The following is a 13145-nucleotide window of genomic DNA, read 5'->3' as shown; positions in this document are numbered from 1 at the left end:
GTTCATCCCCAGCCCTGGTCGGGTCATGCGAGAGGCAACCAGTCAATGTGTCTCTCTCCTATGATGTTTCTCTCTCTCTCTCTCTCCCCTCCTCCCACTCTATCTGAAGATAAATAGAAAAGTGTCCTCAAATAAGGATTTTAGAAAATGTTATGCTGCCCTCCCAGGAAAGGGAATGAAAACTGTGACCAGTCCCCGAGGGTCTGCTCTTCCCTCACCTTCTCTCTACCACGCATGTGCAAGGCCCTCGACACCTGCAAATACGTCCCGGTGAGCAAACTAAGTGTCAGCAAAGAGATGGACTTTTAAAAGGAGCCAATGTGGGGCTCACCCAAGAGCCCCTTGGCCACTGTCTGCGAACTGCCTAGGTGTGGCATCCAGAGGGCGCCAAGCAGTGTACCAGCTGCGGCTTTGCCCCGGCACAGGGCATCTGAAAGAGACACTCGTCAACGTTGACCGGCCTTTACCAACTGGGATGCACCCAGCTTTTCCGTGCGGCTGGCCAAGCCCCACGTGGCCAGGTAGATGCCACACATGATGACCGGAGAGCGAGTTCCCCCAAGACCGAGAGCACTGTGCTCAGTTCCCACCCCAAGGGCTGGAGAACCAGCCGTCCCCCCCTCCAGGAAAGAGCTTACTGATGGTCCCCTGCAGACATGCCCAGGAGCGGGGACATGAGGTCCTCCAGGAACCGTCTGGCCTGGTTCACAGGTGCACAGCCACAGCAGAGAGATGTGGCATCTGCAGGGGTGTGGCCAGAGAACAGGAATTCAAATGAGAAATAGATGCGGCTGCTCATTAAAACAAAAATGTGTTGAATGTATAAGGAGTTTGCCGAGACTTTGATTCCTCCGTGTCCTGCCCCAGCCACTCACCCTGGGCGCCTTGGGGAAGGGTGAGGGTCTGGGGTAGAATCCTGCAGAGACAGGCTGCCTGTGGAGGGACAGGGGATGAAGCCCAGGGTCCCAGGCTGGGGCCGTGTCTGGAAGAAGCTGCCAATTTGATTGTAGGGAAAAAAATCCCATTTTGCAAAATAAATCATGCCAAGGTTTTTGATGGAAAAGTTGTAGAGCTAACCTTTCTCCATTGTCTACGGAGCAGACAGTCCTGACAGAGCCACCCATCTGGATTGCAGAGTTCTCTAGAAACAGTTCAATCTCCAACATCATGCGAAAGCACTGAGCATCTCTTTTAGGACAAATATCTGTGGCCTTGATTTATGAAGGATCTATTTTTGTTTTTTAATCATACAGGAGGACATTTTTCCATCTTTGTTCCAATAGAGTGGGAGGGAGGGGGAGGGGAGAGAGAGAAACATCGATGTGAGAGGGACACATTGAGTGGCTGCCTCCCGCACGACCCGAACCGGGGCGGGGATGAGGTACGAGCCCTTGGCGGGAACCGAACCCGGGACTCTCCAACCGAGGAGCCAAACCGGCCAGGGCAGGGCTCTGCTCTTTTCAGTGGCCTGAAATTAGCCCGTGTGCATCGAGGGGGCTGGCTTTCCTTCAGTTGGCGTCTTCATCTTCTCGGAGAAAGGCTTCTGTGCTTTGGGAGTTTGATTACAACGGGTCTAATTAAAACGCTTTCTTCTTTCCAGCTGAAACCTCATTAGAGAGCCGGGATTTCTGCGGAGCGCGGCAGCTCGGCACCTCGAACTGTAATCACCGCGCGCGGCCCCCGCTGAGCCCGCAGAACCCGCAGAGGGGGGCGCCTGCGTTCCCGCAAACCGGCAGGAGGGGGCGCCTGCGTTCCCTGAGTGGGTCCCCGCTTCGTCCCCCCACCCCCCAGTGACGCCCACTGGCCGGCTCAGTCTCTTAGCTCAGTCTTCTCCTTGACAAAGTGCCGACCGTCCTTCCCACCCCCCAGTACAGTGTCCCCCCCCAGATTCATATGTCAAAACTTAGCCCCCACTATGATGGTATTTAGAAGGGGGGCCTTTGGGAGGTGATCAGGTCAGGAGGGTGCGGCCCTCATGACTGGGATTAGCGCCCTTATAGAAGGCACCCAGAGGCCCCGCGGCTGTGGCTCAGTGATTGAGTGTGGTCCCAGGGACTGAGAGGTCCCGGTTCGATTCCTGGTCAGGGCACCTGCCCGGGTTGCAGGCTTGATCCCCAGTAGGGGGCGTGCAGGAGGCAGCTGATCAATATTTCTCTTCAATGTTTCTACCTATCTCTCCCTCTCTCTTCCTTTCTCTCTAAAATCAATTAAAAAACATGTTTTAAAAAAAGAAGTACTAATTGGTAGTTACAAAATAGTCAAGGGGATGTAAAGTACAGCCTAGGGAATATAATCAATAATGTCCTCATAACTATGTATGGGGCCAGGTGTGTTCCAAAGGGGGAGGGGAGGGAGGGAAGGGAGGGGAGGGAGGGAGGGAGGAAGGGAGGGGCAGGAGGGGTCAGATAGTGACTGGAAGACATGCAGGTGCTGTTATTTGAAGCTTCTAATATTTCTACAAGTACTGAAGACGACTCTATATCAAGAAAAAATAAATTAGGGCCACATCTAAGGAGAGAATGATGAAAAGTAACTTATCACCACTAGAGCACAGAAAATTAAAAATGATGAGTGGACACAGTGGGCAAGATGAAAAACTTAGAAATGACGGCCTAGTGAACATCATGTGGCTATGAATGAATGAGAGAATGAATGAACATTTTAAAAACAGCCAATGCAAGGGAGAAAGGACGAAGTGAAGGCAGGCAGACAGGTACCACGGAAATGTGAAGTAGAGTCTGGAAAAGGCCCAAGACGGCTAAGCCTCTCATGACCTCTGTATACTCCATACCTTCATAGAGCCTTGGAGCATGCTTTCAAAGATGAGACTATGAAATAAACAAATGCAATGAAAGGGAGACTGGAATGCTAACCAAGTCAGCTTCCTCAAACTGCTTCCGTGGCTCATCAACTGCCCAGAGAAAGGAACACAACAGACCCTGCTGAAAACCGAGCCACTGGCCTGAGCTAATCGGAGTGTGTGCAGAGGAAAACCACAGAGAGATTAGGTCAATTAGGGGAAGAGGTTGGCGGTAAATCCAGGAAGACACAGCGGAGCTGAAATGGAGAAGTCAGGAAGTCGTGAGTGTTCCATGGTAATGGACAGGAGACCTACTTCTGGGTCTAGCAAAGCAGCAGACTCCAAGATCTGAACACGCTCCTGCCGCAAAACAGGGGCACTTACTGGAGGAAATCAACAAATATCTTTTTTAAATGGTTGCAATTACAGTTTACATTTAATTTTTTTTTTTTTTTATCCACAGCTGAGGACATTTTTGCATTTTTTTTGTTCAGCTAGAGTGGGAGGGAGAGAGAGGAAGAGAAAGAGAGAAACCTCGATGTGAAAGGGACACATCGAGTGACTGCCTCCTATACACACGACCCAACCAGGGCCAGGGACAAACTGCAACCAAGGTAGATGCCCTTAGCGGGAACTGAACCCAGGTCTCTCTGGACCGCAGGCCAACGCTCTAACCGCTGAGCCAAACCGGCCAGGGCACAGTTTACTTTTAAAATGAATCTGTATTCGTTTCCAGTGTACAGCAAAGTGGTTAGAAAAACTTGGGCTGTGTCTGACGGAACCTCAAACGAATACACACCCCTGTGTCCACTGCAGCCTTGCTTTCAGCAGCCGAGACTTGGAAGCAGCCCAAGTGCCCTCAGTAGATGAGTGGATAAAAAAGCTTTGGTAGCAATGGAGTATATTTTGCCGTAAAAAGGAAACAATTTTTGTTGTTGTTGTTGTTGTTGCTATTAATCTCACCCCAGGATATTTTTTCCATTGATTTTTAGAGAGAGTGAGAGGAAGGGAGAGAGAGAAACATCAATGTGAGAGAGACACATCGATTGGTTGCCTCCTGAACGCATCCCGGCCAGGGCCAGGGATTGAACCCGTAACCCAGGTATGTGCCCTTGATGGGGAATCGAACCCGGGACACTTTGGTGTGCTGGCCAATGCAGGCCTGTGCTCTAACCACTGAGCACACCAGCCAGGGCAATAAAAACATCTTAATGGAAAACAATGAATAAACTAATGTTTCCTGACTAGTGATTTCAATGGTAAATTTTAACAATTTGGGCTTCATCAGCTCTACCTTGGCACTCACTGAGCAGTCTGGGCTAAATTTATTTAATCTGAACCCCCACCCCCCAACATCGCATGTGTGAGCTTCTTAAAACAGATACGTTAGATTAGAAAATCATTTTACAATCCTGACATTTCCAAACATTTTAAGCTGTACCTGACCACTTATCTTCTCTCTACAAAATAAAACGAATATGTTCTCCTGGCTCTCTGTGCCTTTGTCCCGGACACAGACACCATCTCTGTGTCCCAAGATGGGACTGTTTACAGACAATTTGCTCCCAGCGATCCGAGAGAAAATTTTCTACTTTGAGAATCACCTCACAGGTGGCATTCATTAACCGTGACAGCTGCAAGGCCCGCCCCCCCTCGCCCCACCACCTGCAGTCGGGAGAGGTCAGCACCTTCATCCACCACTTGACTTTGAACTGGGAGTCAGCCTCCTGCCCAGGCCTGTTCTCCTGCAGTCATGTTTAACCCATAATCAGGATTTTATGCAGTTCCTTACTTAATCTCATGTTAGTTTCAGTCAATTATTTTTGGCTTTATCAGAGCTCACAGCTTGGCTGTACCTCCTAGCATTTCCTCTTGGAAACTTAATAAGCCTATTTTGTAATGTCTTACAAAAGAAATGTAAAAATCCAAGGAGAAGTAAGAGTAACAGGTGTGTGTGTGTGTGTGTGTGTGTGTGTGTGTGTGTGTGTACTCACATAAATATGCACAGACACACTATGTCACGGTAGTTTGGGAGGTGACCTTTGCTGAAATTGTGTTTAGCTGATGTTAACTCTGAATGAGGAAGTCTCTGAAACAGAAGATTCCAAATGACTTTCATCCTCTCTGAGTAAAATGCTACCTGATCCTAATACGTCAGGAAGAGAAGAGAGATTTTCATAGGCACCTCTCCTTCATTAGACTGTCTCGTTCCTTTAACAGCATGTCAGGGATGAAACACGGGCTCCAAGAGAACCGAACCCTTTGGGAAATATCTTTGGCAGTAGAGTTGAAAGGCACCATTTACAAGAAAGATTTCTTTAGTCAAAGTGCCCATAATTTTCTATAAAGCCAAGAGAACTGTGCCCATTTATGTCCCAGGGCCATAAAGAGGTTTGCGAGGGATAAAACTTGTACTTTAATAAATCTGGATCAATTGTCAAGCTGCGTTGTAAACACGTTTTAATCTGGCATTTTTTGTTCTGCCATCGGTGATGATTAGCTGGGGGGGGGGGGTCTTACCAACCGAGACAGTCCTGTGCATCCAGGAAGTAACTGGTAATGAGGAATCCCTGGGCCACAAGCAGGAGAGGAGGATAACCAGGTTGAGGACCACTTTCCAAAAATATGATGGTTCTTTTTTTTTTTTCTTTTTTATCCTCACCTGAGGACATTTTTCTATTTTTTGTTCAGGTAGAGTGGGAGGGGGAGAGAGGAAGAGAGAGAGAAACATCGATGTGAAAGGGACACATCGAGTGGCTGCCACCCGCACAACCAACCAGGACCGGGGACAAACTGCAACCGAGGTACATGCCCTTAGCGGGAACCGAACCCGGGTCTCTCGGGACCGCAGGCCGATGCTCTAACTGCTGAGCCAAACCGGCCAGGGCAATATGATGGTTCTTAATGCAATGCCGGAGAGGCCAAGTTCAACCAGATCTCGACAGACTCGAGAGCCAGGGCACAAAACAGGAGTTCAGGGACCACTGAATAGAGATTCTAGTCAGTTGGTTTTATTTACACGCTAGAACACAGATGCGAGAGCCAGAAACAGACCGGCCGCACAGGACACGAAGCCCAGCTCCTCATTTCAACTAATTGCATTCGTTGGCTCATGCTTGCTGGTGCCTGGGCTTGGATGTTGGGCAGAAACAAACATAAAATTGGGGGAAGGTAGTAGTTTCAAGATACCCCAAATTATCTTCACGATTTTCCACATACAATGTCTGCGACACAATCTAAAAATAACCAACCAGGCTTACAATCAACATTGTGAATCATTTCAATGAATGCTTTTTAAACATTCTCTAAAATAAAAATTGGAAGAGGGATTGGTTATGCAGTGATGATGAGTTACATAATAGTGGGGCAAGAACATGATTTTATTTTAGAACTCCTGTCTGTTTATAACTTGGCCTATCTGTGTCATTTTTAAATTAATGCCTGCTAATTCGTGTTTAAGCCACCATAATGCTGTTATACCATTTTAATATTTAAGTATTTCTCTACACATCCTATAACCATAGAGAAAAGATAGCAAGAGCTAGACCAGTCTTGAGTTATGATCATTTGGGTGAGCCCCTCCTTAAGTTCTTTTTTTGTTTGTTTAATTTGGTTCGTAGTCTTAAAAAGTAACACTTCTCAACACATTACAAGGATAACGACTTCATTGTACCTTGGCTTGTCTTCATAGACTGTGTTCAAGGTGTGTGATTTTTACAGCTAACATTTGATCATATTAAGTTAGAGTTGTAGCATTTTAAACACTTCTAGTAAATGCAACATTGTAAGTCTGGAGCTGAAAGTCCTCCTTGAGGTATCGGGTAGCATGCAATCCCAGCCACAGCAAACCCTAAGTGCACAGCCACATAGTTCTACTGTCTTGTCACCAAAGCTTCCCAAGAGGTGAATCTGCAATCCAGAATCTGCAAAATACCCAAAATCCTTCATGTATGGTGGTGCGCTTTACACTTCTGCATAATTATGTGTTGGTTCAAATTGTTCATTTTCGGTATGCTGCCTTCTGAACACGCTTTCGCGATGGTGCACGTTGATGTTATGCAAATCCACACTCACCGTGGCCTGTGGATGTGTGTGCACCAGTGAATGACTAAATGGCAGGAATAAAAAAGAAATATGGTGGAAGCCATGGGCGGTTTAGAACCTCACATTTGCATCACTTCAAAATGATTTCTCATGTATTATCTCATCCCCAGCCCACGAAGTAAATTAATAATCATCATAAGTCAGAGTGTGCATTTAGGAATAATTTAGGTACTGTCACTTAACAAACTTGTTAATGTACCAGTGTGAAGTTTATATACACAGTTATATATCACAGGTAATAAATTCCAAATGTCTCTAAAATCTGTCCTTTTCTCCACATTCCCACCGTGACCATTCTCATTTTGACCTCCTCATCCCCTGCTTGCACTTTCTTTCCTCTCTAATCTGTGACCCCCACCCCACCCTCAGCATCCTCTCTGCCTAGTCTTTCACCAAGAGGCCGGTTCAGTAACTCAAACAGATCACGGTAGGTAAAGTACTCCTTTGAAGATGCATGTTTTGTCTTTAAAATGTATGCCCATCTTTTTTTTTTATTCTCATCTATAATTTATACTTGTTGGATTTAATACAAACGTCATGGTTTGGATTGTTTCCATTTCTAGGAAAATATGCTATGCCAAGCTGATTCCGTAGCTTCACAACCCCCTGGCACACTGCCTCCTGGTGCCCCCAGAAGTACGTGGACTGGGGCTCCAGGCAAAATCCAAATTCTGCAGAGACCCCCCGACCTCTCATGCTCCACACCCTCAGTGGGTGTAAACGTTTTCTCCTACTGTACTTGTAGGTATTTATGTCACTCTGTATAGGCATTTATTTTAAATCACACATGCGAGAATCTTAGATTTACATGTCAGTCTCTCTAGCCAGAATGTGAGTTTTAAAAGTAGAAACTAGCCCTTATTCACTTATGAATTCCCAGAATCCAGCACAGTTTACAAGCCAGGCTCAGTAAATATGTGTGAAATAAACTAATGAAAGAGAAAGGCTGTTTCACAAAAATAAAATGTATACCATCATATGCCATCTTCCTATCACTCCAGCTGGGAAATCTCTGCTGGCTAAAAAAAGGGGGGGGAACAGTAAGATTGGGGGGGCAGTCTCTAAAACAGCCCATCAGAATGGGCAAACACCTGGGATTGAATGAGTGGAGAGAATCTTGTACCAGTCGAGACTGTCATACAAAACTCTTATGAGAGCCCTGTGTCGCTGTCCATGGTGCTGAGATTTCAGCTAGAAAGCCCTGGCTCCGTTTCAAAACCAGGCCAAGCCAAGTCCGACTGGAGTACAAATGTTTGCATATTTCATTATCTCTGATATAGAGACGGCCTTTTCACCCAGGATCTCTGGACAGTCACATTCCATCAGCTACAGTTCAGCCAGTTTAAGTAAATGAAGCTGACTCTGTTCTGCAAAAGGACTGAGGAGTCAGATGTGGGTTTTCCTTGCGGCCCTGCCTCTAACCAGTTTGCAGCGTAGGGACAGCAATCACACCTTTCTAGGTATTGACTTCTAGGCCTTTGAGTCGAGTTGCTACACAATTAAGATCCAGCAAACCTTCAGTGAATCCCCAGAGCATGGCAGACACTCTCTCTTATTTAATCCTCTCAAAGCCCTGGGAAGTGGGTATTATTATTCTCATTTCACACATGAGGACATGGGGCTTAGAGAGGTAATGTGCTCAAGGGGTGCCTGGGAAGTTCAACAGGTTCATGGCTAGATGAGACCAAGGCTCTCTCCCTCCCACCCTCTCATGGCCGCAGGCCGCTGCTGAGTGTTTTCACGTGGATTCTCTCATACCAGAATGTTGATGACACACAGTGCTTTTGACTTGTCCTTTTAAATCCCCTAACTGGACCAAAAAATTGCATTTGTTTGCAAATGTTTGTTTGTTTTTAATTTTCACATCATGTCACCTAGCCTGTGCCTAAACTGCTCATGAGATTCCTAAAATGTAGGCAACAAAATTTCAGACATCACACGCTGCAGAATTTTCACTGACACAATGCCTAAGGCAAGAGAGACAAAGGAAAAAATGAACACTTGGGACTACATCAAACTAAAAAGCTTCTGCACAGCAAAAGAAACAACCACCAATATAGAAAGAGAACCCACTATATGAAAGAGCATAATTGCCAATGATACATCAGATAAGAGGTTAATTTCCAAAATATATACAGTACTCATACAACTCAACAAAAGGAAGACAAAGAACCCAATTTTAAAATGGGCAGAGGACCTAAAGAGACACCTCTCCAAACAGGAAATGGTGTTACCCATTATATTGTGGAATATAACGAACAAAACAAACTGATGAACAAAATAGGCCCAAAGACATAGAAGTAGGGTACAGACTGACAAACCTCAGAAGAGTTGTGGGGGTGAGGAGGGGAGAGATACACCACAGAACTTATGTGCATGTACGTGTAACCATGCACATGGACAACAATGCTGGGGACGGGGCAAGGGGGGATTGGGAGGAGGGTGTCAAATGGGGGGGGAGAAACAACTCTAACAAAAATAAATAAATAAAAAAAAACAAACAACCCCACGTCCTTCATATAACCTGATGTCTTAAGGGTCTTTTAAAAAGGCTGGGGTGCCCAGTGAGTGGTCTTGTCTGCAGACCAAACTGCCCCAGCCCTGGTAACGGCTGTTCAACTTGATTGCTGCTCCTGCTTCTTGTCTGGGTGGCCACCGCACCCTCACATTCCATCCGTTCAGCACAAGGACCCGGGCCAAGAGAGGCAGCCGTGGATCTGTATGTTACTTTAGGACAATTGAACAACATCAGTCTTGCCAACCCATGAGCAGGGTATATCCTTTCATTTGTTTGTATCTTGTTCAGTTTCTTTCTTTGGTGTCTTGTAGTTTTCACAGTACAGGTTTTTCACCTCTTTGGTTAAACTTATTTCTAGGTGTTTTATACTTTAAAAAAAAAATCCTCACCTGAGGATGCAGAGTGGGAGGGAGGGAGGGAGGAAAGGAGAGAGAGAGACTCAACCACGTGAGAGAGACAGATGGATTGGTTGCCTCTCGCAGGACCCTGACCAGGGCTGGGGCCCCACCCTAACCCAGGTACATGCCCTTGATGGGAAAGAACCGGCGCTCTTTGGTCCACAGGTGGCTCTAACCGTTCAGCCAAACTGGCCAGGGCTGTTTAATACTTTTTGATGCAATTGTGAGTGGGATTGTTTTCTTAATTTCTTCTGGTCGTTCCTTACTGCTGTAGGGAAACTCAACAGATTTCCGTCTATTGATTCTGTGTCCTCCAAATTTACTGAAGTCATTTATTAGTTCTAATAGCTTTCTTTTGGTGGCGTCTTCGGGGTTTTCTATACAGAGTACCATGCCATCTGCAAATAACGAGAGTTTTACTCCTTCCTTTCCAACCTGGACGCCCTTTGGGTCTTTTCCTTGTCCGAGCGCCGAGGCCGGGACTCACACTGCAGTGACCTTGCAGGTGGGCCGCGCACCTGGACAGAGCCCCGACCCCCCAAAGGAGGTGGAGGGCGCCGTGCACAGGGTGCTCACAGGCTCCCCCGTGCGGAGAATCCCCAAAGTCCCCGGTGAGCTCCCGGGGCTCCCCAGTCCTCTCTGTAAAGTCCATCGTCTGCTATACCGACAGACGTCCCGCATAGAAGCGACCTCGTGCAGCACGTGGGTGGCGGTGGGAACCGAAGCTGAGCCTGTGCATGCGCTCAGGGCGCCGCGCACTGTGGCCGGGAGGAGGCGCCACAGGCTCCAGGCCACATAGCTGGGAACGCACCACGGTGACCTCGCAGGTGACCTTGCAGATAGGCCAGAACCAACAGGGCAGCGGGGGAGGGGGGGCGGAGGGTCTCTTTCCCGCGTGTTGTCCGGAGCTGGTCACTCAGCGCCGGTTGCCTCGCAGGACTACGTGCTCTCTTTCTACGTGTGTATCTGATTTTGCTCGCGGGCGGGACAAGTGCAGTATCCAACCCCGGGCCATCTCGGTCCTTTGCATCCTCTTTATTTGTAGGACTATGAAATAGCACCTGCCTTCTTACCCCGCTATGTTGAACCCCTCTGGTGGCTCTTAGCACCTCGTCCGTGGAGCTGTTGTGGCTCTCATCACACCCCGTTCCTACCACATCCTCCCTACCCCTGAACACCATGCCCCCGGCACCCCACACGCCCCGGCGCGGAGTCCAATGCCTTGTGCAGACCAAACACTCCAACCCATTCATAATGAATGACATGTTTGGTGAAATATTGATATTGTGGAAAGGCTTTGCCATTTGAAAATCGGATATTCAAAGCAGTCTAGACGAGCAAAACAACGAAGTTACGCGGCCGCTGCATAGACTTGGCGACTGAAGTGAGCACCTGGAAGTCTGCAAGGCAGGAAGCCATGGGCGGGGGGCACTGCCCGAAGGAACAGCCGGGGTGCCTGGGGTGCCCATCGTCAGAGCAGACGACCAGCACGACGCTCAGCCGGAAGGTGACAAATGTGCATGATCGAAACTGGAGAGAAGGGTCCTAAACGCGCACAGCTCGCCCCCTGTCTGGACATATCAACCAACTGCAAAGCCCAGAGCCAGGCCCTGTGCAAAGAAACCACATGCCGCGGGCAGCAGAGAAATCTAGAAATGTCTAAATGATAGCAAATGTCACACTGCATGCCGGCGCTCATTCCGTACGTGGGGCTACCACAGGACCGCTGGACCCTGTTCTTGCTGATTCCTGGCTGGGGAGACTTCGCCCCGAGTTTCTGAGCTGGGAGACGCGGCACTGAGGTACCAGGCGCAGGTGGCTGGGGCGGTGCAACAGCCCCATGGGTCCCTCTTGGCAGGAGGGAGACCCAGGCACGCGGCAGCGGGCAGGCGGGTCAGGGTTAAAGCGTGGGTCGGCCTGGCCCGGGGCCAGCTAGCGTCGGCCAAGCCACGCCTCCCGGGCGGCCCCGCCTCCGAGACCCCTGGGAGCCCGCGGCGGGGAGAGGGCCGCCCTGCGGCCGCGCGGGGACTCACCACGTCCATGACCTGCAGGAGGCTCAGGGAGAAGTAGACGGTGAGCGGCTGCGAGTCGTTGGCCACGGGCCTCTCCAAGGGGTTGTAGTTCTTGACCAGTTCCTTGTAGAGCTTCCTCTGGAACTCGCCTTGCAGGGACACTTCAGGGGGGAAGAGCCGGCCAGGCTGCTCAGGGAAGGCCGGCGGGGTGCGCCTTACGCCCCCCTGCCCGCGATCCCAGCCACCCCACCAGTGCAGCCCAGACGGGCGGGGCTGGCCCTCCCCGGGCAGACCCCGATGCCCCTAGCGACCCCCAAGCTGGCCCCGGCGGGGCGCACTGAGCCGCCGGCGGCGCCGGGAGCCGGCGGTGGAGGAGCGGAGTGCGGGGAGCCCGAGCTTTACCGCGCAGGAGCGACGCCGCCAGCGCCAGCCAGACCGGGCGGCGCATGCTGGGTCCCGGAGCTGCCGCGGGCCGGCGCGCCCGGCGTCTGGGCTGTCAGCTGTCACCGGGCCTGCTCCTGCGGCCGGGGCCGCCTCTCCCCGCTCGGCTCGCGCCTCCGAAGAGCTGAGTGCGCCCCCGCCCCGCCCGCCCCCGAGCCTCTCCACGTGACGAGCCCCGCCCCCGGCCCCCACCCCAGCCGGCGGCCTGGGGAACTGCAGCCCGGGGTGCAAGTGGGAGGTGCACCCCGCCCCGCCGGCGTCTCCGGGGAGCCCTCCCTCCGCACCGCGCATCAGACCATGCAGGGCGATGTCCAGGGCGGGCTCTGCTCGCCTTTGTTCCCACTCCGCTCCCTCTGGCTCTCGGACCCAAGCTGACCTGGGACGAAGCTGTTCGGGGAAAGCCGGGACCGTTCTGGGCTCTAGTCCTCTGTCACGCTGGTGCTTGGGTGGCAGCGACCAGGAACCCGCTCCCACAGGTTCCGAAGTCTCTCCAACCGGAAGAGACAGGCCCGAGAGGAAGCCCTCTCCGACCTCCCGCTAGATCCAGATGTTTGCAGCATCGCCAGGCTGATTCCCAGCCAGGTTCCGGGGCGCCCAGAGGAGAGGCGAGCTCAGCCAGTGAGACATCCTGCAGGGGTGGGAGAGAAACCGCAGACGCGTTGATGGGATTCCCTCGTGCATATGCTTTTCAGGTGCTGTCCTCCCTTAAAGGAGATTCAAAGGATTGGAAAGTTAACTCCCACCTTCTTGCTGGAAGACAGCGGTGTTATCCAGGCTACTTGTGAGCCTGGGAGAGAGTTAAGTGCCAAGGGGACGTTCAGAGAGGACACCAGTCGGGGGCAGGGGGATCCAGGACTAAGTCAAGTCCTAGA

The 13145-nt window shown here is 50.3% G+C and overlaps 1 protein-coding gene across 2 annotated transcripts in view; it reads right to left on the bottom strand.

The window, feature by feature from the left end:
• CHRNA7 (cholinergic receptor nicotinic alpha 7 subunit) overlaps positions 1-12387 on the bottom strand; it is a 36743-nt gene extending 24356 nt beyond the window's left edge. Inside the window, exons 1-2 of one of the 2 annotated variants that reach the window (XM_036277852.1) lie at positions 12235-12387; positions 11854-11993 (exon numbers count right to left, since the gene is read on the bottom strand). Coding sequence is in view for 1 of the 2 variants with exons in the window: in XM_036277851.1 (XP_036133744.1) it covers positions 11854-11993; positions 12235-12280 (186 nt within the window). In the remaining variant the exon portion in view is untranslated. The remainder of the gene's footprint in view (positions 1-11853; positions 11994-12234) is intronic. The other variant, XM_036277851.1, reaches the window with a different exon arrangement.
• Between the last annotated feature and the right edge of the window lie 758 nt (positions 12388-13145).

This window comes from Molossus molossus, unplaced genomic scaffold (assembly GCF_014108415.1).
Source record: "Molossus molossus isolate mMolMol1 unplaced genomic scaffold, mMolMol1.p scaffold_m16_p_24, whole genome shotgun sequence".
NCBI lineage: Eukaryota > Metazoa > Chordata > Mammalia > Chiroptera > Molossidae > Molossus > Molossus molossus.
This window is presented reverse-complemented; position numbering and strand designations above follow the sequence as displayed.